Source organism: Tamandua tetradactyla, chromosome 12, assembly GCF_023851605.1.
Source record: "Tamandua tetradactyla isolate mTamTet1 chromosome 12, mTamTet1.pri, whole genome shotgun sequence".
NCBI classification, from domain to species: domain Eukaryota; kingdom Metazoa; phylum Chordata; class Mammalia; order Pilosa; family Myrmecophagidae; genus Tamandua; species Tamandua tetradactyla.
In genome coordinates, this window is record NC_135338.1 from 18,165,097 (window position 1) to 18,190,973 (window position 25,877).

Below are 25,877 nucleotides of genomic sequence, written 5' to 3' on the forward strand. Positions count from 1 at the left end.
TGTAATAAAAGTGGAATCATACAGTTTCTATCTTTTCATGATACTGTTCAGGTGTATGGGGCTTGGGGTGAGTCACTGGTCATAGGGCTGTCCTGGTGAAGGTAGCACACCCAATGAATGTGGCCTGGATGACTTCCTAGTCCCATGGTCCTGTCCATGCACTCCCACAGGCTCTGCAGCTCCATGCCTCCATGCCAGGCTCCAGCTTTTTACCTCTCAGTTCCTTGGCCTCTGAAACCAGGGCTGCCGCCTGTGGGGCAGAAGGCTTTCCCAGGTCAGCTGCATTCCTGAATCACCACCTCAGTCACCCTCCTGTCCCTGCTCTAACTTTTCCATGGAGCAGGTCTAATCTCAAACTACTCTAGTTGGTCATCTTCCTGGCAGTCCTCAGTTGTATTAATTAATGTCAAATTCTCTTTATTTTGCTTCCTTTGTTACATGAATGGGTGTATATAAATGAAAGGAAAGAGAGTGAAGGAGAAAGGAGCCAGCATTGACATGGATAATTATGGGCCTGGAAATATCACCCCACCAGGGTGCCCATAAGCTCAGAACAGTCTTGTAGATGGAAAGAGAATGTGGGCAGTGAGAAGGGAGGTCTGTGCCCATGAGGGTACCCTGTCCCTCTATCTGCTGGACCTGAAGGTAAAATCACATGCTGGATGTGACCCTCTTCTCCACAGATCTCCAGGGAAACCAGAGATGTGTAAGCTGAGCCACAGAGAAGCAGACAGGAGTATGAGGAACATGAGGTCATGTTAGTGGGACCCTTTCTGGGGGCGTGTTCTGGAAAATCTGTATCAGGGAGACAAACAGAATGACTTATTCATAGAAATTCCTCTGGTTGAGCTGGACCCAACTGATTTCTGTTGCATTAAGTGATTGCATTTTCTTTAGAATGGATAATGATCCCTTGGGACATTCAACTTGTGGGGGACTTTCTGTCCTAAAGACAACTGGACCAGAGATGCTGGAAGAGACTCATCTTAAGAATGGAGAAGAGAGGGGAGGGAGACTCCCCATATCTTGCCCCTTGAAGGAACCCAAACCTTGGGGATGGCAACAAAGGAGAGACCAGATGTTTAGACTGAGCCTGAGCAGTTAGCTTCTGGGAGACTGGAGATGTTTAGAAATAATTAGGACTCAGATCACCAACTACCTGGGCCATCCTTATCAAGACTGTCTTCAGGGAACTGGCCATTGTCATGAGCCCTGTATCAGCCACCAACACTGAAACTGCTGTTGAGGGTGTAGGTGAGACTCACAGGAGTTCCTGGGGATGCAGAGAGGGAGAGTTACTGAATCAGCACAGGCTGGGAGAGCAAACCTGCAAACATAGACAAATGTGGGATCTGGGACAAGGACTAGGTCTAAGCTTCTGGGAGGTCTGAACCAGTTGGGCTGGCCCAGATTGGGAGATCTGCCCTGTTTCTCTGAGGCCTGTCCCTTCCTGTGCAGTAGAAGAGAAGCACAAGGAGGAAAGGAGTCCAGGCCATGGTGGACATGGCCCCTGAGTCCACCAGTGCACCTGGGCTACTCTTATTCCCTCCCTATTGGCCTCACCAAAGGAGGGACTGATCATTCAAATTGGGCCCCACTTCCTAGCTTCCCACCTTTTCCCTGAGTTGAGTGAAGGTCTTGTAGTTACAAGAAGCTGATGGGCAGACCTACACTGTGGGCATCTCCAGGGAGCCCAAGGAGGAAGCAATTGCTGGGACAAAGAGGCCTGTGCACAGGAGCCTAGGATAAGTTGTGAGGACCCTGCATTAAGTCCTCCTTGGGAACACAGGGTTCAGCCCCAGGCTTGCTGACAGTAGGGAAACACCCAACCAGGGGAATGTTTCCTGCAGGTCTCAGAATGCAGTCCCATAGCACCCCCTGCTGGCCTCAATCTTCAGTCTCCTCAGTGGTCCTATGTATTTCTGTCATTTGACCTTCTCACCATCATGGAACAGATAATTATTGGAAAACTTGTGTGGCCAGCATTGTGACTGGTTCTAATGTAAGCAATGCTAATATGCTCCACATGTTGGTGACCCTTCTAGTTTAATGGAGAAATTTAAATAAATAAAAAGCAAATATGAAAGTTACTATAAGAATAATGTGTTATCTGAGAAAACCTTCAAGTAGTGAATTTAGGGAAGGCACCTTAAAGGAGGCATTCTTTAACCTGACTCTTGAAGATGATGTAGATGTTGTTCTTGAGAGAGAAATGCTTGGGAAGGAGTGTCCTAAATGAAGAAAGAATATGTGCTGATAGACAAAGGTGTGGAAGGGCACAGCATTTTTTTACTGTTCAGAAAGAAAAAGTACATCATTTATTCACTCAACAAACACTTCTGAGCATTTTCAGATGCTAGGCAGGCACTGTTCTATGACCTGCAGACACAGCAGTGAGCAGAGCTATAGCCCTGTCCTTGTGATACTTACAAGGCCCTGAGAGCACTGCTGATATTAGCAGTCTCATGTTTCCAGTGTCAAGTCCTGCACTTGATGCTTTATTTGGATGATTTCATTTAATCCTCATCACTCTTGCAGGTGTAGTTTCTATGATTCTCCCCATTTCACAGAAGAAGAAACAGACAAAATGACGGCAGACAGCTTGCCCAGCTAGAAAGCAGCACAGCCAGATTACAAACCCAGGTAGCCTCACTCAACCACAAGACTGAGGGTATAAAGAGACTGGAGTTGTATGATACCACTTATAGCAAATATCTAGAATAAGCAAATTCAGAGAGACAGAAGGTAGATAAGAGGTGATCATGGACTGGGGAGGGAATGGGGGAGAATGGGGAGTTGCTACTTAAAGGGACCAGAGTTTCTGTTTGGAGTGATGAAAAAGCCTTGGTCATGGCTAGTGGTGATGACAACACAATATTGTAAATGTAATTAATACCACTGAGCTGTGCATTTAAAAAAGATTAAATTGGAAAATTAAATGTAATATATGTTACACATAATTAAAAAATAGAGATAGGAGGTTACAAGGGAGATATTAGTGGAAAGAGAAATGTTTACCACCTAAGAAAGTCACAAGCCTCTCTCAGGGTTATTAGAGATTTCATTTCAAAGCAACCTGCATTCTAAAAATATCCTGCTTTCAGCTTCTGGTTGTTGTTTTTTTTTGTTTTTTTTTTTTGCATGGGCATGCACTGGGAATTGAGCCCAGGTCTCTGGCATGGCAGGCAAGAATTCTGCTTGCTGAGCCACCATGACCCATCCCTGTTTTCAGCCTCTTAAAAAGTGGGTTTGTGGCAGTTACAGGCACACATCCCAGGCCACAGTGAAGGCAGGTACCCAGAGGCTTTGGCAGCAGTTCTGCCTGCCGAGGTGTCCATTTGAAATATTTCTTCAATCTCTACTCCCTTCCAGAGCTCCATGTAAACTACCAACCACAAATGGTTTCCATCACATCTTTTGCCAATTGATGCATTTAGAAATCCAGAGAAAATATGAAATTTCTTTTCATGATGCAATCAGAGGAACAAGCACATATTTGCCTGCCACAAAGAGGCCCTGGCTTTTATCCTCCAGAAAGCTGGTGGGAAACTATAAGTTCATCTTTCTGAGTTTCAGAATCCTGTCTTGATTATATCACAAGATGAGTGTCTTATTCATCCTTATACAATTCATCTTGGTAATATTGTTTTTTCATTGTGGTAGTTGCTTCTACTTTTTCTTTTTTAGGGGGAGGAACACTGCCTAAGTTGAATAAGAACAAAACAGAAAAATCCTGGTGTGCTGGCTACTTAAGGAGGAAATCCCAAGTCCTGGCTTACATGTTTACATGTTTACCTGTGAATGCAGGATCCTGGTTGCCAATCAATGGTGCATTCAATTCCATCAGGCTTTAGGGACTTTGGCCTTGATGGAAAAGTGGAACACTTTGCTACACAACCCCCCCCCCCCCAGTCCTAGCATCCCAGAAAGTTTTCCTGCCCTCACAGTGAAGGGTACAGGTAGAAGAAGTAGCAGGTCTCTCTCTCTTTCTGTCTTTCTTTCTTTTTTTCCTTCTCTCTCTCTCTCTCTCTCTCTCTCTCTCTCTCTCTCTCTCTCTCTCTCTCTCTTCCCTCCTCTTTCTTTCTTTCCTCACTCGATAAATGGGTGAGAGTAACACACCCAAATGAGGAATATGTTGCTGCCAAAATCCAAAAAGGCCAACTAGGCATTGTGCTTCTTTTTTGGTCATAGAGGGGCCAGATGCAGCACCTTGTCCTTTACCTTAGAAGGGATATCTCGACATGCCCCACACCACTGGACACCTAGAAATTTCACTGAGGTGGAAGGCCCCTGTAATTTTGTTGGATTTATCTCCGATCCTCCGACAGGCAAATGCTTTACTAGTAAGTCTAGGGTAGTTGCTACTTCTTGCTCACTAGGTCCAATCAACATGATATCATCAATATAATCGGCCAGTGTGATGTCTTATGGGAGGGAGAAATGATCAAGGTCCCTGTGGACAAGATGATGACATAGGACTGCAGAGTTGATATAGCCCTGAGGTAGGACAGTAAAGGTATATTGCTGACCTTGCCAGCTGAAAGCAAACTGTTTCTGGTGGTTCTTACTAATAACTATCAAGAAAAAAGCATTTGTCAGATCAATAGCTGCATACCAGGTACCAGGGGATGTATTGATTTGCTCAAGCAATGATACCATATCTGGAACAGCAGCTGCAATTGGAGTTACCACCTGGTTGAGCTTATGATAATCCACTGTCATCCTCCAAGACCCATCTGTTTTCTGCACAGGCCAAATAGGAGAGTTGAATGGGGATGTGCTGGGAATCACCACCCCTGCATCCTTCAAGTCCTTAAGAGTGGCAGTAATCTCTGCAATCCCTCCAGGAATCTGGTATTGCTTCTGATTTACTATTTTGCTCAGTAGGGGCAGTTCTAGTGGTTTCCACTTTGCCTTTCCCACCATAATAGCCCTCACTGCATGAGTTAGAGAGCCAGTGTGGGGATTCTGCCAGTTGCTCAGTATGTCTATACCAATTTTATATTCTGGAACTGGGGAAATAACTATAGAATGGGTTTGGGGGCCCACTGGACCTACTGTGAGATGGACCTGAAATAAAACTCCATTGATGACCTGGCCTCCATAAGCCCCCACTCTGACTGGTGGTCCAGAGTGACGTGTTGGGTTCCCTGGAATTAATGTCACTTCTTAACCAGTGTCTAATAATCCCCAAATATCTGATCATTTCCTTTTCCCCAATGCACAGTTACCCTGGTCAATCTCCTTGAGGAATGCTTGGAGGAAGGTTAACAGTATAAATTTGTGGCAGTGTAACAGGGTTCTCCCCCAAAGGGACCTGGATTTCCCTTCATTCAAGGGACTCTGGATCTGTAAACTGTTTCAAGTCTGGAAGTTGATTAAGGGGCTGTGACTCTGTGTTTTTGTAATTCAGGTTAGACTTCTGTTCACTTGACCTAGAACTCTTTTGTTTATACAGCTCAAACAAGAATTTAGTAGACTGTCCTTCCATTGTATTTCTAAGTACCCCATGATTTACTAGCCAATGCCACAAATCTCTGTGTATCATATAATTTTGACTCCTGCTTTGAGTTTGCTGTCTGTTATAATAGCCACGTCTACCCTGTCTTTAGTGATTAAGTGCTGCCACCTGGTTTCTGCCAACTTGGGATCCTGTCATCCCCATTGTGAATAAGAATTCCAGCTCATTGACAGCAGTTCCTACACTAATATCTGACCTACAGAGATGTGCAACCACAGAGCTCTTTAGGGATGATGGTGTTAGTTTCACAAATTTATTTCTCACTGCTCTGGTAAAATGTGCATTGTCTGGACATTCCTGGGGCATAAGAGCAGGCTTTGCATGATAAATCCACTCTAACATTCCAATCTCTCTAAGCCTCTAGATCCCCTCATCTCCACTATACCAGGGCAGTTCTGGCATTTCAGATGAAACTGCAAATGAAGGCCCTGAAGCAAATGGCTTTTTTACTTTTACTCACTCCAGGGCTAATCCCTTCAAGAGGAGGTTGGATGGCCAACTTCTCAAGGCAGGCTGGAGGTGGGTTGGTTATGTCCTCAGGGCAAACTATTACAGGATTATCTAGAGAAGCCTCAGTATGACGTAGGATTTCAACCTCACCCCCGACATCATTATCAATCCATACGTCACCATCCCATTTTTCAGGGTCCCACTCCTTTCTAATCAATGTCCTCACTTTAATGGCAGACACCATGCAAGATTGAGATTTCAGTTTATGTTGTAAAGTTGCTACTCTAACAATAAGATTGTGAGTCTGATTTTCAGAGATCTCAAGTCTATGGCTTCAGGAAATAAGATTTTCCTTCATGATACTCATAGAAACATCTACATCTTTCAGATGATGCTTAAGTTTCTCTTTTGAAGCGTTAAGCTCATCCCTTTCTCCCCTTAATGTAGTCAGTGTATCTAAAAACAACCAACCAACATCTCTATACCTCTTATTTCTACAAAACTCTGTAAAGATGTCAAAAACATTATCCCCCAGAGCCTGGCTTCGTACAAGCGAAGCATTAGGAGAATCAAATGATGATATTTTGACTATCTCTTTTGCCAACTCACTCCATGGAGTGGGAGTGTCATTCTGATTATGGGAATCAGAGTCCTTAGTGTCTTTGAGTCCAGTCAGAGTAGAAAATCATTTGTAAAAACCCTATTTTAATATTCTGTTTCTTAAGAACCACTCCTGGTACCAAGATGTATTAGTTAGGGTTCTCTAGAGAAACAAAATCAACAGGGAACACTTGCAAATATAAAATTTATAAAACTGTCTCATGTGACTGCAGGAATACAGTCCAAAATCTGCAGGGCAGGCTGTGAAGCCAATGATTCCGATGGAGGGTCTGGATGAACTCCACAGGAGAGGCTTGCCACCTGAGTAGGAAGAGCCTGTCTCTTCTGAATCCTCGTTAAAAGGCTTCCAGTGATCAGATTAAGCATTACTCATTGCAGAAGACACTCCCCCTTGGCTGATTATAAATGTAATCAGCTGTGGATATAGTTGACATGATTTAATTCTATGAAATGTCCTCATCACAACAGATAGGCCAGCACTTGCCCAACCAGACAAACAGGTACCACCACTTGGCCAAGTTGACACATGAACCTAACCATGAGGCAGGGAAAGGACTCCTTTGCATTAGGGACTAAGACAAAAAGAGCCTGTGCACTCCCAAGCTTTGCAGTTGTTTACTGCTTGTTCTTGTGAGTGCCCTTTCTCGTGAGAAATAAATAAAAGAGCTTCTGCCATACCGCATGAGGGTCCAAAAAACTAACTTTGAGCTGGTAACACTTGAGCTAATAACACTGAGCTGGTAGCACTGCTCCATACACCTTCTCTTTCCTTGGTTGACACTGGGCAGGGAGGGGCAGCATTTACTGGGGAGGGGCTCAGGGGAGATGGAAGAGTCTTTATCCTGGGGCCTGAGTCCAAAACAAGCACCTCTCAGGCCTACATTGAGAAGGTGATCCCCAAAACGCACACTCACATTTTTAAAAAAAAGTATAGTTTGCAGAGAAGAGGGTGAAAGTATTTCCCAGGTGGAAAATGATCAATCACAAAGAGAGAAGGGAATGGGGGTAGGGGGTGGAAGACAGCTTCATAAGGCTGAAATAACTGTTATCCTTTCCTTTTCTCCTTCTGCTGTGCAAGGATGGCTGCCGTGAGCTCGGGAATCCCTTTTCCAATACTGCATCTCACTGCATTGCACCATTTCCTAACAATAACCACTTTCCAGCCAAGGTCCTTGAGTGGACTTCACCTGTCTGGAATGAGGTGAAGGGACTGGGGGGTCATTTGACCTTTACCTCACACTTTCACCTCTCTAGGACTCAGTTTTCTCATCCATAAAGTGAAAAGAAGAACACTGACTTGGGAAGTACCATGGGATCCTTGGCTGAAAGGTGCCTCCACCCTGCCCCCACCCAGCTCATGACAGAATGTCTGGGAGGTTCTGGGCAAGGCCAGCCCAGTGCCTTTCTCCAGCACTCAGACCTTGGCGGGCACAGGGTTGGGGGCAGGCTACCAAACCAAGAACTCCCAGTCTTCTCTGCCAGGGACAGGGAACCCAGGGGGCCAGTCAAGGAGATGCCAATGGCCCTGATCATGTGGCCCCCAGGCCAGTGCTCAGTACCCAGTGTCTGGTGCTTTGTTGGTACAGTTCTTCACACAACAAGTTCTGTAACATAGAAGTCCTTGTAGGGAGATGGCTTTGCAGGAAAGAGTAGGGAGGTGTGTGGGACAGCATTGCAGGCCTCAGAGAGCATGAGGGATCTCTGTACAGTATAAAGGAAAATGAAAGAATAGGAGACCAGGAGAGGGAGTTAATTTTAAAATGTTACTAATGAGAAGATTTAGAATCATTGACCAACAAAATCGAGTGGTGGGAGAAAGAGGTAAATGCAATTATGAATTTAATGCTCATGGCTTGGATAACTAAGGGATGATCTTATTTAGTCTCATAGGTTATTAGATAATTTGTTTTTCCCTTTTTCAAAACATGTGGGGCACACAGGGTATCATGGGGAAAGGTAACATTAGGGTCAATATAGTTCAATGGCAAGCAAATATGGTCTGTGACCAATGGCAGCAAGCCAAGGGCAGTTTTTGATGTTGCCACATGAAAAGTGCAGTCACTGGTGGGGACAGTGTCACATCAGAAGAGCCATGGACCGAGGAACCCAGTATTTAAGGGACAAGAAGGAGTATAACATCCTACTTGGCAGTTTGACAAAATCCTTCTATGGTTTATCCATTTAAGAATTATTTTCACAGCATATTTATTGCCCTGGTCTTTCCCCTCTGGTCATTCATTCCTATTTACTGCATCTTGTCCTGTCCTGGGTAAATCACCTACTGTTTACTCTCCACCCAGACCAGCCCATCTGAGTGAAGTTGGAAATAAACAGGTCACCACGTGGACCGCTCCTTTTTTACATTTATGAAGATTCCCCACAAGGGCACCCAGGCTGTAGCAATGGCCTCATCTCCACCTTCTCTCTTTCCTTAATGTGTCCTTCCCAGTCTGCAAATAGCTCACATTCACTCCTGTTTCCTTGTGATTATAAAAACTCCTCCATTCTTAATCTACAATGAGAAAATATAACCACTCAAAAAATAACTTACTAAGATCATCTACCAACTGTGAACACCTTTATAAGTAGTTGTCTTATTCAAGAAGAAAAAAATTCTCCAATTATATAAATTTCATTTGATTTTATAGCATGTTGCAGTTGTTTATATGTAGATATATATATATACCTCAAAAGTCTTGGAATATGAATTCTTGCAGTTTAATATTTTGTTAATATGATTAGACCATTTTTATTATTTTACTATATGGAAAGAAAAATAATTATTAGTAGTATTAACATTGTTATTGAAATAATAAATATATGCATATTGTTTTATATATTTATTTATACTGTCAGTTTTTTAAACTAAATAAATTCCCTTGAGTCTTGTTAGTGATATATGTCACTTTCTGATTAGACAGACAAATGTCTCTTCCCTTTTTGTCTTAATAACTCTCATTTTGGTTACATATATTTTGCATTGAAAAGAAATTCCAGGACAAAACCCTTAATACTTATCATAGGAATTATCTCTTTCTGATATTTTTCACCATTTAAAGCAATGTTAGATATCAATTAAATGGTAAATAGTTCATTAAGATTTAAGGAAGTATCCTTTGTTCTGAAGTTTTCTTTTCATTTTTTTTACAATGTGCTGTGTAATATTCTGAGTTAATGTCCTGCAAGGAAATTCAAAACATCTACAATGCCACTTTTATAAACATACACACAAGAAAGTAAAGGATAATTGCAACAACTCTCAGTAAATATATGACAGATAATTTTCAAACTTCTAGTTATCTATTGGTGATAAAAACAAATCAGACTTCTCAATTCCAGAAGGCTATCTTCCATGTTCCTATCAGAAGCCAGAAGCCTTAGCAGGAAGCAAGAGCAGTTTAAGGAAAAGTTGTAGGAATACATAGAAGAAAGCTCATAGCAAACTTATTACTCATCTGAAGTCATGACCAGAAATAGAAAACACCCTAAGTATGAAGACACTTTGCAGTGCCCATATAAAAGAGGGCCTTGAACTACAAGGATAGAACATTAATGATCATTTGAGGCACAAAGATAACATCTTTGAAAGGAGGAGAAGTGAAATAAAAGGAAGAGAGGGGACCCCTTTGGAAGCCATATGGCAGAGAGAAAAAGTAGGATAAAAAAGGAATTTAGAGATCTGTGAGGGAGAAGAAAGAAAAATCACTGCATACTGGAAAGAAAATATCTATTAATAAAGAAAAATTAATGAAATATAAAACAAAAAATAGCAGACCTAATCTATAATCAATGCATCATTAAAAAAATAAAGAACAACCTCCCACTGACTTATTTAACACAAAGGGAGACAGCAAAAGTAGACAAAATAAGAAGAGGAGATTCTACATATTCATTCTAAAATTAGAAGTGTAAAAAGAATCCTTTCATTGAGACAATGTTGCATGTCAAAGAAAGACAGAAAAATAAACCTAGATGAAATGCACACTTAATTATGAAAATACTATTGACTAATATATTAGCACAGGATCATATAATATAACAGCACAGGATCACTTTCTATTAAAAAACATTATCAGAAGAGTTTTCCACCAAACCTTGAAGATGACATAGCTCCAATTTCTTTGCTTCATGTATTCTAAAGCATTGAAAAAGGTGCAATTTTTCCTTGTTCCTTTACCAAGGAAGTGTAACATTGAAACCTACACCTGATAAAAAGATTACAACCTGAGGAAAATGACAGAACAATATCATCAGCGTGATGCTAAGCTTATAATAAATTATTAGTAAATAGAAACTTACAGCTCATTGAGAAATTGATACAAAATGAACAAAGAGGGATTTATTCCAGGAAAGCAAGGTGGTTTAATTATTGGAAAACCCTTTAATATAATACACCATATTAACAAATAGAAGGGAAAAAATCCTATTATGAACTCAACAAGTTATGAAATAATCTTTGACCAAATTTATAACCACTTTTTAAATTAATTCTCTTAAGAAAATAAAAATAGATTGTAATTTTTTATATATAGTGATATAAATTCACATTCACATATACTCATTGCTAAAACTAGTATGTTATAAAATGTGAATGATTTTCACTAAAATCAGGAAAAGACAAAGATGTCCAATATGTCCTTTATAATTCAACATTGTTCTGCAAGCATTAGGTAAAGCAATTAAAAAGGAGAAATCATTGGCTTTGTCTAAGATTGGAAGAGAACAGAGGAAAAATTATTCTTAAAAACCTGAATGTATAGAAGGGCCTCAGCTCTTCATATCTGGTGGCAGAGGGTCAGCAGAAATCTCCCATTGAGCTGCTGTTGGCCTCAGATGGTGCGACAGGACCAGCAGGCTGGGAAAGAGGAGCAGAAGATAGATCACATTGCACTTGTCCAGGTGCTAAGATACAGTGTCAGCTCTGAGGCTGCTCCTCTGTGCATGGAATAATAACCTCTTGCACAGGCTGCCATACAGGGACCATCAATCACCACACTCATGGGACTTCTAGGTGGGAGCTGTTGGTACCAGGCAGCACCAATACATCCCACCCAGCTGAGGCTTCCAGTACAGAAGATGGTGATGTTCTGAACAAGAGTACCAGACACTGATGGTAAATGTTTAATTCCAGACTCAGTACAAGACATTACAAATATGGACAGGGAAATAGAAATGGGTGATTCTGGTGTCACAGCATACCTGCTCCCTAAAAAACAGAGGGGAAAGGTAAGCCCTATGAAACTAAGTCCCCTTCCAACAAACCCCTGCAAAGGCTGCCTTTGAAAATTACTGGGATAGAATGTCTCCAGGAAATGAGGTCTCTCGAGTGAGTCTAAATTTTGAGAACTCTGTCTCCAAGCTCCATGTCATTCCCTGCCACAAATTCTGGGGGATCAGACTCAATGCATGCAAATACATTCTAGCTCCTTGCTGACTATCATCTTCTTCTTCTGTTCATATGTGGGCAAAGCCTCCCTAGAGAAAAAGGAAATGCTCTAACTCTAAATCAGCTGTGTGATGGTGGGACCCAGGAGTTCATGATGTTATGAGAGGCATCCAAGTAGGAGGGAAGTCAAACATCAGTGAAGAAACTGTTGGCCCAACTCCTTGCAAACAACTGGAATGGTTTATCTAGCTGTCTGGTTTAACACCTATAATCTCAGGGTATCCTACATGCCCATGAACAGCACAGTGGCACTTTTCCTGTGCAAAGTTTTAATTCAAGGAATTCCTCCATTGGATAAAAATCTGCAAAACCGAGCACAATAACTCCAAAAGCTCCCATTACAGATGCTAGCTCACTGAGTAATTATTTTCTCAGCAGATTTATGATGTTCTCAAAAGATGCTTCAGTAGTATACAAATTGTAATTTACAAATCATAATTTATAATATATGAATGACATCACAATTTTCTGCAGATAATCATTCTACCATCCAGGAACAGAAAATGCAGGAAGTCTTATTGGAAGACCTATTTCATTCTTGGTGTGAAAATCTTGTCCAAATTTCAGGGCACTTCTCTCTGGGACTAGGGATTTAGAGACCCCAAAGATTTCCTCCATGACTCTTGATGTCTTTAGGCTGAGGAACAGTATTAGGGGCTTTTTCTATCAGAAGATACAGCCTGTGTCTACCCCACCTGGCATTTATAAAACCAGGGTGAATGATTGCACAGGGAGGGACGTGCCTCATCCTGATCAGGATCCTAACAGCCCATGCTGCACAGACAGGGGATCTTGTAATGACAGCAGCCTCAGTGGAGTGCTCCAGGTGGTGTTTAGATGCCAAAAAGGTCCTTTTCTTGATGGTATATGAGCTCAATCCCTCCACAAATATCCTGAGCAGAGCATTGTCTGATGGCAGGTTTCAGATCAAGAGAGACAATCCATCCAAACCATGAAGATAGCAGCATACAATGAGCTCAGGTGGTCTTCCCTGTTCAGAAGGAGAAGCTAAGGGATCGAACCTGGTCAGATATATTCCCTACCATGCCAAGGGTCACAGAGCATATGTAATATTTGATATAGACTCATTAGTCCATGGCAAGTGACAATTTCTCAAAGGAAGAACCTCACCAACATAAGGGGGTATGTCTCAAATCCCCAGAATGGCTTCCTGCTCAGTTCTACCAAACATCCACATTCAGGAGTGGCAGATATTCTTATTGGGTACCAACTGAATCTGCAAACTCCACCACAATCTGTGGGTTCAGCACCAATCAGTCTTTTGTGGGTCCTTTTCAATAATGGGGCAGCAAGTGTCACCTAGCATCTACCTTCTCAGAAGCCTGGTTGGAGGCTGAGGTGGGCTGGGCCAAGGAGAGTGGATGGACTGTGGGCTGTGCTTCAGAAAAAGTAAAACCCAAGATGTTCCATCTCTTTAATATATTGTATGAGAGGTCCTGCAAGGAGCAGAGCTGGGAAGGAGGTGTGTTCAACTGCTCAGGGGAGATGCAGGGCCAGGACTGGAATCCATTGGAGGACACCTGGAGTACCCAGGTGTGTTGTGCTAAGTCAGGGAGTAGCAGACAGCAGTTCCAGCTGCTCAGTGCTGGTGACACTAAGAGCAGTCTGGAGGCAACAATGCATTATTTTGGTGGATCCTCACTATCATGGGAAGCCAAGGAGGCTTGCAGAATTAATGAAGAGCTTGAATATTGATCTCTCCGTGACATGAAATAATTGATTTGAGCAGTGTTGAGGCAACTCTCCATAAGAGAGGAAGTAAAAGAGGAAGAGCTATGTTGCTCCTGATGGGCCATTTCCAAAGTCCCTTCAGTCAGTCTCTTGTGAAGGGATAAGGATGAGGAGGGGAGGACCACAGGCCAGGGTAATTGTGTCTCTACAGTCTGCTTCCTGGAACATCAGAGGGTTTACTAAGCTGATTCTCCTTCAAGGTTTTTGTGGAGTTGGACCTTCTTCATTTCTCTCTATCTTTAACCAAGTAGTGCTCAGGCTGATCTAAGCCTTGGAATGGGGAAGAAATCATATTGGATTCAAATCAAGCAGAGCTCACTCCAAGCAAGACTCAGCTGTGTGAAGGAAGCTGATTTGTGATGTTGTGATGTCTTCTGGGAGGTCAAAGAGAGAGTCACATGACTTCCAGGAGAAAACTGTTCCCTCAACATCACTGGGGCCCCTGTAAAAGAAGAGAAAGCTTCTAGAACCAGGCTGGAATGATGAGTTATGGGGGAAGGAGGGAAAGGACCTTGTCCAAGGAGCAGCTCACTTGGGGTCTTGTGGGCCCAGCTACTTCCTCATCCATCATCTCCTTGAAAGGATGATTTATCCTAAGACCAATTTTCTCCCTATGTAGATATGATTAGGGTAGAAGATATTAGCAATACCTACTTGCTTGAATGAATGAAAAGGAGGAGACACTTTCACATCCAGTTTTCCCAGGCTTAGGAAGTGTCAACAGAAGTACCTGCCTTCATGAGATTAAACCACAGGTAGTGATGAGATGATGATGCAGGCTGGGAGATATGGAGGGAGGGCTTTTCTCTCACTCCCCCAAGGGTATGGAGCTCTGTGTAAGACTCAGGGTTGTTATGCCATATACTACAGTAATAATCTGCCTCATTCTCTGTTAATAGATCAGAAATGAGCAAAATCCCAGCATTGCCTCTGAGTTCCAATGACTTTCCCTGAGGTGATTCCTTTCTGTGTGGCCAAAGGCCTGGGCTGAGCTGTGAGTGCTGAGATGAGGCATGCTGAGCTGCTTGGACTGTGCTACATTGAGCTCTCTCATTTAAGCACCTGCCAATTAAATCAAACATCATTCACTACAGCAGGCACACCTCCTAGCTGACTGCAGATGTAATGAGCAACAGATGAAGTTCACGTACCATTGGCTCATGTCCACAGCAACAGATCTAGGCACCTTCACCTGGCCAATTTGAGAAATGAATCTAACTACCACACCATTCCAACCTGCACAATGAGAAAGGAACACAAGGAGCAGAGGAGTCCAGGCCATGGTGGACACAGTCCTGTGAGGTTCACTGTGGAGCTGGGCTACCCCAGGCCTCCTTTCCTCTCCCACCCTCTGCCAGAGGAGGGGCTGTTCATGCAAATGTGCTCCCACCTGCTGCCTGCCCAGGCCCTCCCTGAGCCCTGATACTGGAGCTCAGCTCACCCTGTTTACTGAGGATATGAAGGTTGGGTTTGCCCCTTGGGAGAGCCCTGGGAGGAAGTAGCTGCCGAGAAAACACAAAGGTCTTTCTCCAAGGGACCCTGCCAGGCCAAAGAAAACACAGATCCTGAGTCTCCATCAGTGAGCACAGGGCCCAGACCCCCAGTCACCACCCCTTTGAATGAATGTTCCTTACTGAACTCCAACATAGGAAAACCTGAGGTGGTCCCACAATGCCCCCTGCTGTTCACAGCGTAGAACATCACCATTGCTGAGAAGCTTAGGAGTCCAGCTGCTCCTTTACTCCTCTCTAGGTCTTTGTCCAAACATTGTCCCTGCTTTTGTGATTCTGACGTACCACACTTGATTCCTAAATAGTTTCTCACTCCCAGAAAGGCTATTAGAGTTCCAAGCATGTGCACAAGTTACATCCAAAGGGGTTAGCACCACCAGAGGAGGTTTTGGAGATAGCTAATGCACATTTCCCATCAGTCCAGGTTTCAGTCTAGGGCCACTGGGCAGGTTTGAAGCCGTAGATGTCTGTGCAGGGAAGTAGCATGGAAGGGGTATTTTCCAGGAAGAAAAATTTACTCACTGTCTTGTCCAAAAGATAGCAGTTAGGGGGCACAGATGATACAGTGTTAGATTGCTCATCTTCCATAGGGAGACCTGGGTTCAATTCCTGGACCATGCACCCCCCCCCAAAAAAGAGATGGGAATTAATCAGTTGTTCAAAAAGACACGCAAACTTTTTAGACTCTGAATAGGATTTTGATATACTTTTGGGACTTAATAGAAACAAACAGATCTGCTAGACCTGATATTTACTGGCAAATAGTGTACTCATGCCCTCTAGTTTATAAATTAGCTTTTATCTCCCTAATAAGAAAAAGTTATAGTTTGTGCATACTTGTATTGTACCTTTCATGTCAGGATTTTGTCTTGGGTGTCACATGACAAAATTTCAGAATTTTCTATCTGGCCTTTAATATTTTCTTAATTTAATATGAATCTGTTTATCTTTTCTTGTCACATGTTTCTGTGGATGTGTCTGACACATGGGCAGGTGAAGGCAGCTGTCATGCCCTGCCCCACCCCCACTGTCCTCGCTGACTTGATTCTCCAAATGGTTCCCACAGGCCCAGACTCATAAGGGCCTTTCCATAGATATTCTAGGACATGCTCTGACCTTTGGGCCTCTCTGTTTTGGAGAGAATGTTCAGTTAGCCTGGTCCTCAAAGGATTAAATGTCAGGGTTTTGTCCTTTCTTAGCACCAAGTCCCACAGTCACCATCACATGGTTCTGCTCTGGGTGATGCCCAGTGCTCATCCTGAATATGATGACATGAGTGCTTGTCCCTGTACTGGCAGAGGGATCAAACATGGACAAAATGTTCACAGTGACAGGGGATGACACCATACAGAAGCTTGTGGTCCAGGAAGCATCTCTAGGAGGGTAACCCAAGAAGGGAAAGGGAATCTCAACCTTGCAGAGTGTCAGGAGACCCTCCCAGGGAAGAAGGAACAGGCAGGCCTGGAGCAGGGCTCAGCAGGTGCTGCTCCCAGAGGAGTAAAAGACAATGCAAATGCTTGGGGAAGTATTCAAAGCAAAACAAACAAGCATGGTGCTTGGGGCAGACTGGGGAAGTGAGAGGTGTGTGTGTGGAGGTGGCAGCAGGGCTGGGGGATGGGAAGGGCAGGACCTTGGCCACCACCCTGAAGACAACTGCCTCACCCTCTATGGATTTGGGCAGGTTTTGATGTCCCTAGTAAAGGGAAGTGGAATTTTCCAGGCTCTGATCCACATTTGATTCATGGAGGGGAGGACAGGGATGGGTTTAGGGCAGGATGTCAGCAAGGAGGGACATTCGTGAAACATTCATCCTTGTTGCCAAGAGAAGGGACAGACCATATTCAAGTAATTGGACAAAAGGTCACTATTAAGGTGACTGAGTTAAAATTCTCCACAGGACTTTCTAAATGTGTATCTACTTTCATCATGAAAAGAAATCCTATTTCTCTTCATTACATGAGACATTTTATTCAAACATTTTGACAAATAACATGCTTTGTTGAGTTTGGTGGCACTGTGTAATTTTGAACTTAAAGAGGTGTAAGCTTTTGTATCCTATAAATTTTCCTGGTTGGTAAAATCTTCATCTCAAATTGAGATATAACCTCATTATAGCCCCCAAACTCCTTTAGACCTTCACAGCTGGTAGATGACAGAACCCACCATTTCCAGCCCCATGGCTGAATTATTTTCTGCTACTTTTGCCTCCCAATAACCTCACTGCAGCTTAATTTTAATTCTTACTTTTGCATTTCCCATAATCCCATGACAAGTCCAGAGCCTGGTGCTGGGGTCCCTGCTGTGGGCCTGTGGGGATGGCAGGGTGTCCCCTCTGGGGGCTGCCTTGGTGACTCTGAGTCAGAAGTGGCTCCACCTCATGGAGTGGACATAAATAGTCCCCATAGGCTGCCTGGATCCCAAAGACTCTCAGGGCCACGTGGAGACTAGTAACATAATCCCCTGAGCATCTGGCTATACAGTGAGTGTTGGTTTGACAGTCATTTCTTGAGTCTTTATAAAGATTTTGTGAAAATCTGGGAGATAATTTTTGAGTGGGGAAAGTTTATAAAATTGAGAGTAAATATACTTTAACATCAACAATGTAGGAGTCATAGACCAGTAACTGTTGGGCCTCGATCTTTTGTCCCACTTCCTTGTCTGCCTATGTCACTGAGGGCAGCACTGCTGTGCCAGAACACACAGTTACAATCAGTCTCATCCTTGGGCTGCTGTCCAGAGATGTTCAAATGTATTTTGTTGCCAGAGGTGCCTTTGTATCCAGACACTCAACTGGTGACCCCAGATCTAAGCTGCTTACTTCAGTCTGAGTAGTAGTACAGGAAATACTGGGGACACTCCTGTTTTCTGCTGGTAGCAGTATATGTTTTTGCCACCAACATTTACATCATTCTCAGGGTGCAGGTGAGTCTGATTGTTGTTCCTAAAGATGCAGAGAGGGAGGGTAGCTGAGTCAGTACAGGCTAGGAGGGGGAACCTGCAAACAGACATACATGGGTGTTTGGGCAGGGTCTAGGTTAAGCTGCTTTGAGTTCTGAACTAGATTTTCCCCTGGTCTCTGAGGCCCATCCCTACCTATGCAGTGAGAGAGGAGCACAAAGAGGAGAGGAGTCCAGGCCATGGTGGTCAGCCCTGTGTGGCCCATAGTGGAGCTGGGCTGTCACAGACCTCCATTTCTCTTCCACCCTCTGCCAGAGAATAGGCTGTTCATGCAAATATGTCCCATCCACTGCTTGCCCAGGCCCTCCCTGAACCCTGATGCTGAAGCTCAGCTCATGCTATGAGCTGAGGATGAGGACAGTTGGGTTTGCCCCTAGGGAGACCCCTGGGAGGAAGTAGCAGCTGAGATGGCACAAAGGTCCTTGCTCAAGGGACTCTGCGAGGCCAAAGGGGGCACAGATGCTGAGTCCCATCAGTGAGCACAGGGCCCAGCCCCTCAGGCCAGGGCCCCTTAGGTGACTGGTCATTACTGCCCCCCAGTTTAAGAACCACAGGGTGGTGTCACAGTGCCCCTTGTTGGTCACAGGGCAGAACATCATCATTACTGAAAGAACTGTGGGCTCAGCTGCTCATTCTGCCCTCAATTCAGGGCTGTGCTGAATTTGGGCATCAATTTAGTTCTTCCAGGATTTGAATCCTCACTAAGATGCTCTTGGAAGTTCTTTATGCTAACAGGATTCTAGCAAGATGCCTGTGGGTGTCCAGGTTACTGTAGAGATTTACTATAGACAAATGGGTCCTGGGTTGCCAGGCCAGCACTGGGCCCACAGCAGGGTCTGGTTTGTTCAAGTCCCAAGTTGCTCTGGAGGAGGGTCCCCAGCAGAAGGGTTCTAATGAGAAACATGATGACAGGAGACTTGTCAGCAAATCCTTCTGGTCAAGGTGTGTATCTGGAAGTTATTCATTTTTATACAGATAGCCTGTAAAAACTCTATTAGCAATCTACAGTTAAATGACAAATTACCCAAAAATATGCCAATTAAATAAAAATGCATTTAGTATCTCCCACATTTCTGTTGGTCATGAATTTCAGGACAGCTTCAGTGTATGATTCTGGCTTAGGTTTCCCTTGAGATTGTGTCAGCATGTCACAGGGCTGCAGACCTTGGAAGGCATGACTGGGACTGTAACATCTACTCCCAGGCTCACCCACAGGGCCATGGGCTGGAGTCTTCAGGTTCTCACCACATAGGCTTCTTCCTAGGGTGAACCCCACATGGCTACTGGCTTTACTCAGAGCAGTTGATCAGAAATGGATGGGATGAATTACAAAAAGAGAAAGAGATGGAGAGCTACAGACCTACCTGAACAGAAGCTACAGTGACTTTTACATCCTAACTTCAGAAGGGGTCACCATCCCTTCACCATGTGCCTTTGGTGAGAGTGTTGGAGGCATTTTCACAAGGGCATGAACCCCAGGGGGCAGAGTCATTGGGGACCTCCAGGAAGCAGCCACCACACCACCCACACTACATCTATGTGCCCCTTGGACAGGGAGGCTCATGATGGCAGGACCTAGGTCTCCTGAGATGCCCTTTGCAGACTCTCTTGCATCCTTGTGTGCCTGACCCAGGTCTGCCTGACATTAACATCTGTGTGCAGTCAGACCATTTCTGTGATCCCTGTTTTCTGTCCTTGTGGAAAATGGTGGCTAGTGGGATCTAGAGACTCATCTCTGTTTTGTTACATCAAGGAGTCAGCTAAGAAGTTAGGCTTTCTATCTGGTTTCATTTAAATTTCTCCTATATTTTCCTTGCTACCATGAGATAAGAACGGAGGAAATAGAAAGCTCCGGAGAGGAACTTATTTCTCTATGAGGAAAAAGGAACTGTTTCTACATCTACTTTCTTTGCCCCATTTCAAGTAGAGTTAGCATCCGTAAAATTGTCCAGAATGTTTTGGGGCATGTTTTTTGTTTTTTTGTTTTTTGGTTCCTAGTCATACCAAAACAGGGAATTGATGGAGAAAAAAAATTGATTAGAAATAACATGGCAATAAGACTAGACCAAGGAAAGCCAGGACTGTTCCCTCAAATTCCAAGTTCCAAGAGGTAGAAAGTGGATTTTACACAGCATCTCAGTCAGAATTGGAGTAACAGGAGACCAATGACAATGGATTCTGGAGACCTTCCAGGGATTGGTCCAGCAGAGAGGGTTGTATATCCATTGGAGAATGTGGCTAAGCCAAAAGAAGCTGCACCCATGCCTGGGGGTGCTTGAGCCTGAACTCATCACCTGCAGTGCTTGTGGGCCCCCATCCCCACCAGAGTCTGTGGAGAGTGAGCTCCATTAAGGGGTGATTGAGTGGTGCCAGCTACTCACAACCACCTAAGGGGGCATTGCCCACTTAAGGAAGAGAGGATTCAGTAACTGTAATAAATATCTTTGTTCCTCTGACTCCTCCCTGCACAAAATTGAAAGAATGGATTCAGAGAAGAGGCAAAGATGTGAGAGGGACCTCATCTCTGCCACCATCCCCAGTCCCAAGATTGCATTCATACAGTGTAGAAATGGAGGAGAAATGAGGTAGTCAAACCAATACTGCTGCAAAGCCCTGGGACCTGCAAAGACTGGACTCCCTGGCATCCCATCAATAAAAGAGCCAATGCCCTGGAAGACAGTGAAGAAAGTACACCAGGGAGCATCAAAGGTATTAAAATTACAGCTGCATGATTTTAATCCATGTCATGTGCCTCAATAATTGATTGACTGTTTTAGCTTTAGAGCAGTTGATCACATTTCTATACTATAATATATTTATATTTTCTCCTGTTGACATGCCAATAGGTTTTTTCCTCATTTGACTGTTATAAATAAATATGCTGTGTATAATTATGCATGTGGAAATTTTTAACATGAAATTGGAATTTCTAGGTCAAAAAGAAAGTGCATTGACCTCAGAAGAAACTTAGAGGGTGGCTTTCAAACTGGCTGTAACATTCTATAGTTCAACCTGCAACTTGAGAGTTCCATTTGCTTCATATTTTATCAACACTTGACGTTAAACTTTATCACTTTAGCAATTTTATTGATGTAAATTAATACATAATTATGTTTTTTGATTATAGGAGTACAGGTTTACAGAATAATATTCAAAATTGTATTTTAATTTTCATCTTCATTTACAAGAGAAGTCAAGATTTCAACCATCTTTTTCTTTGTCAATTGACTATTCATCTATCTTCCTTCATGGAAAATGTGTTTAGGTCTGTTGTTCATTTTTTTGCAGTGGTTTGTCCTATAATGTTGAATTTTAGATTTGTTAATAAATTCTAGATAGAAAATCTTCAGCATTTCATTGCCCTCTGTGCTTTGTCTATTCATTTTCTTAATGGTATCACTGAATGAGAGTAAGTTCCAAGTTGATAAAGTTTGTATTTTTTTCACTTATTTTTTATATATGCAATACTATACAATAAAAAACAGAAATGAAGAAAAACAAAAAGGATCAGCTTAACTCTATCCTTGATAATAACCTTGGTTCAGACTTACTAATGGAGATGAGGGGCCGTTCTTTACCAGGGACCCTTCAGTGTTCTGTCACTGATCCAAGGAGGTCTGGAAAGAGGATCTTGGCTCTGGGTCCATAGGGTATGTTGGAGGAATTTTCCTGGAAACAGGTTTTTCCAGATTACTCAGCTTCCAATGACTCTCACAGCAGCACACAGGGCACAGTCCCAGAGGGGGCCTAGGATCTCTGTCAGGACAGTCCAGTTTCCAATGACCATGATGATGACACACCAGGCAAGGTCCCAGTGGAGGCTTAGAATAGCAGAGGAGGGGTTGAGTTTCTGAGAATCAAACCTGAGGAGAGCAGCTAGGAGGGAGGCTTTGGCCTGATCTCATTTGTGTTTCTTTAATTCAGCTTCCTCCTCTCTATTGCTAAAGATCTTAAAAGATGTTTTAAGTCTTTTTGAGGATTTTGATCCCCATTCTCTAGGTTTTGCAATTTTTTCCTGGTATCAGGATAAGATTGTGGATGAAGTGAATGTGGAGGTGCAGTCAGCTAGAGACTGATTCAGAGTTTAAGTTACTGTATTTAAGGAGAGATTGTTAATTTATTTATGGATACAGCTGGATTTTCATCAGGTTTTTGTGATCATAATTTATTTGCCTTAAAGGCAGCCTTTTTTATGCCTTCTATTTTGCAGACTAAACAGTTGTCCACGTGGGTAAGATCAGGGGAGTTGGGTTGGTAAGTCTGGGCTGGAGGAGTGGTTGGCCTGATAGGTGAGTTCATAGGAGTGGGTGAGGTGTGGGAATTCTTTAATGCATGTGGCAGGGTTTTCAGAGAATGGCCCTAGTCAGTTTTCTATTTGATTAAATAAGAGGTGAAAAAGGAAGGTGTACTTTAACTATTCTTTCAGCTCACACTACTTCTTGGAGGGATAAGAAGGGAGCCTGTGTCTGGGCAGAGTGAGGAAGTGGGGCGTTAGGACCTGCCTTTGTGTGGCCAGGTGTGGTGGGTGGTGATGAGAAGGGGGAGGGTGCAGTCCTCATGAGGGGGTGTGAGGAGGGGAGAAAGGCGGGTGGTAACTGTAGTCCAGCATGGGGAGGAGGAAGTGGGGGTGGAGGGAGAGTCCAGAGACAACAATGGAAAAATGTCAGGAGAAGATACAGGAGAAGCACAATCCCATGAACCAAAGTCAAAATTTTCACAGGATTTACAGGAGGGGAGAGCGGAAAAGGAAGGTTTTTGAAAGGATTTTGATGTAAGAGAAGACATTGGTAAGAGGAACAGGACTGCAAAGAGAGGGGTGTTTACAAAGGTAAAAAAAAAAAAAAGCTTCCACAGAAGTAATTTCAGACCACCTGCCACTGTGCTGGCTGAAGTTCCTTAAGTCTTGAGAATTGAGAGTGCCATTTTCTGGATATTAACTTTCATGATCTAATTTGTTTTGCAGCCACTCATAGAAAATGAGCTTTTTGGGTCTGATGTCTTCTCTGGGTACAGAGTTAGGGGGGAAACAACTTAAAGGTATGGGGTTTTTGGGGGGGAGGGTATTTTCAACAGCGTGGGTGTGGCTAAGGAATATTAAGGTGGACTGTGCTTAGAACCAGATGTCTCCAGAGCCAAGGGGTTTTCCCCAGGAGGTGGTGGGCATCCTGCTGCCATGGCAGTCAGGAATGGTGAGGATTATTTTTTTCCCACAAGTGCATGAGCATCCCACCCACCCTGACCCTCGAAGATAGTGAAGAGTATTTTCCCATGAGGATGCAGGTGTCCTGCCCACAATGGCTCTAGGGGTTGGTAAGGATCTGGACAATGGAGACAGGAGAGAGAGAAAGAGCAGGATCCTCTGGTAGAAGAATCCTTAACTCCCCCTACTGTGATTTGTGTCTGGTGTTGGGTGGGTTTTCAGCTCTGGCAGGGTGGAGCTGGGTGTGTGGGGAGTTCAGGCAATGAGGATGTGGTAGGTTGAGCAGAAATACAAAGAGAGAGAGAGAGAGAGATGAGAGCAGAAAAAAGGCCTGAATATATGGAACTTCACTCCATTTTCCAGTCTGATAAATGAATTTAAGATTTCACAGTATTTTATTATTAAAAGTCCTGCTCTCTGGCTGCTGTGATTTGTTGTCTAGTTTATATTGTGGCCGAACAGTGTTATAATAAAATATGAGATGCTAATGTCAAATTTTGTTTCAGTAATTTAAGGTTTGTATTGTGTAAGTAGGCACCCCAGGGAGAGAGTAGCTGCAGAGGGAAGGGTGGCCAAATTACCGACAATAGCATACACATACACTTGCCCATACCACCTGCCACCCCACCATTTTGTTACACATCTTAAATATTACATTTTATTCATGCATGCAATATACATGCCTCATTACTTACATGTCTTTATATTTTCGAATCTGCAAGAAGAAGAAAGGGAGGTAAATAACAAAAGTGTAATACAATACTACTGGGTTTCATAATTACCCATATGATGACCTTTGCTAGAGGCGCTTATTTTTTTCTGCCACCTTGATCCACTGTCTAGTGTCTTTTCCTTTCAGTCTGAAGAATTCACTTTATAAATGATGCATCAGCCTATACATCATAGCTGAGTCATGAATGTGGAGGACAACCTAAGGGGTAGAGTACAGCTGAGGAAAACAAATTCTGTTAGGACATGATGATTAAACAAAAGACAATGCAGGGAATTGGTTCCAGTCACCTAAAGGCCATAATTCCCTGTATGATGGTTCAGTAACATCTCAGTCTGAGAAAAAGGGAACTGAAGTCAAAAGGCAAATGTATTTCTACTGTTGTGACGCTAATATTTTCCCCAAGCACATGGTAGGGACAGTTCTTGGAAATTGGGATTAAGATGCTGGGAGGCAGCTCCATTCTCTTGAGTGCAAGTGTCGTATACACATAGAAATGAATACTTACTTTTTATATTTTGGAATTTAGCCCTGTGTTTTATGATTTTTTCTCTATTTTTATTTAAATATTTTTAAATAATGCCATTCTTCTCAAGTTTCTTCTAAGTTTCATTTAAACTGAACTGCTATGCTTGGGTCAAGCCTCTCAGAAAGAAGATATCAGATATCAGAGAAAGGGGCTGAGGCTGAGCCAGGGGGTTTGTGTCTCACTTCCTCACTGACATGTGTCACTGTGGAAATGGTTGCTGTACCACAGAGCACAGTAATACTCAGCCTCGTCCTCAGGCTGGGCCCCTGTGATGGTGAGGATGGCTTTGTCCCCAAGCAGGGAGCCTGAGAACTGGGCAGGGACCCCTGGGATCCTATTGCTGGTGCCCCCTATCAGACCCTTGGGAGACTGGTAGGGTTTTTGTTGGACCCAGCTGGCATAGTTACTGGTGGTGACAGCCCCAGCACTGGAGCCACAGGTGAGTGTGACTGTCCCTCCAGGGGATGTGGACAGTGAAGTTTCCTGAGTCACCACAGCCTGGGAAATGACTCCTAAAAAAAAAGGAGAGACCAATGGTCAGGAGAGTAGATGGAGACAGGAAATTGCCATGTTTCCTGAACCCACCCCAAGCCCAGGAAATCCCCACTGACCTGTGCAGTGAGCTAGAAAGGTGAGCAGGAGAGGGGTCCAGGCCATGGTGGAGACACCTCCAGGGTTCTGCTTTCCAAGTTGACTCACCCCAGAGTCAGCTTCCCCAGCTCTCATTATAACCCTAAGTCTGTGTGCAGGGTGGGGCTTTCATGGAAATGAGCCCCCTCCCTGGAGGACTCAGCAACTTGCCAGTTTACAGTTGATAGTGAGGTTTCCCATCAGGGGCTGTGTGGTAATTGGCCCACAGGACCAAGTCCCAGCTGTGCTCCCTTTCCCAGGGCCTGGCCCACAGTGCCATCTGGTGTCCATGTGGGAAACAGCACAGATGGAAGGACACCCTGAGCCAGGTCTTTCTTTGTGCCCCCTCAGCTGCTCCTCAGGCCTTCAGTATGCAGTTCCCTCAGAGGGTCAAATTCACACCCTCCCACATTCCAGGCAAAAAACCTGGTGGAGGAATACTGGGAAGAGATGGGGCTTGAGTACTTCGCATCCCACTGCAGCCATCTCATTTGAGTACACCTGGACTGTCCTGGGGCCTTAACTTAGG

General features: G+C 43.7%; 1 gene segment (V, D, J or C); it reads right to left on the reverse strand.

The window, feature by feature from the left end:
- Positions 1 to 24,904: 24,904 nt before the first annotated feature.
- LOC143651346 (immunoglobulin lambda variable 2-like) lies at positions 24,905 to 25,375 on the reverse strand. The segment is given in 2 exon segments: positions 24,905 to 25,230; positions 25,330 to 25,375. Coding segments are annotated over 2 exon segments (372 nt in total).
- Between the last annotated feature and the right edge of the window lie 502 nt (positions 25,376 to 25,877).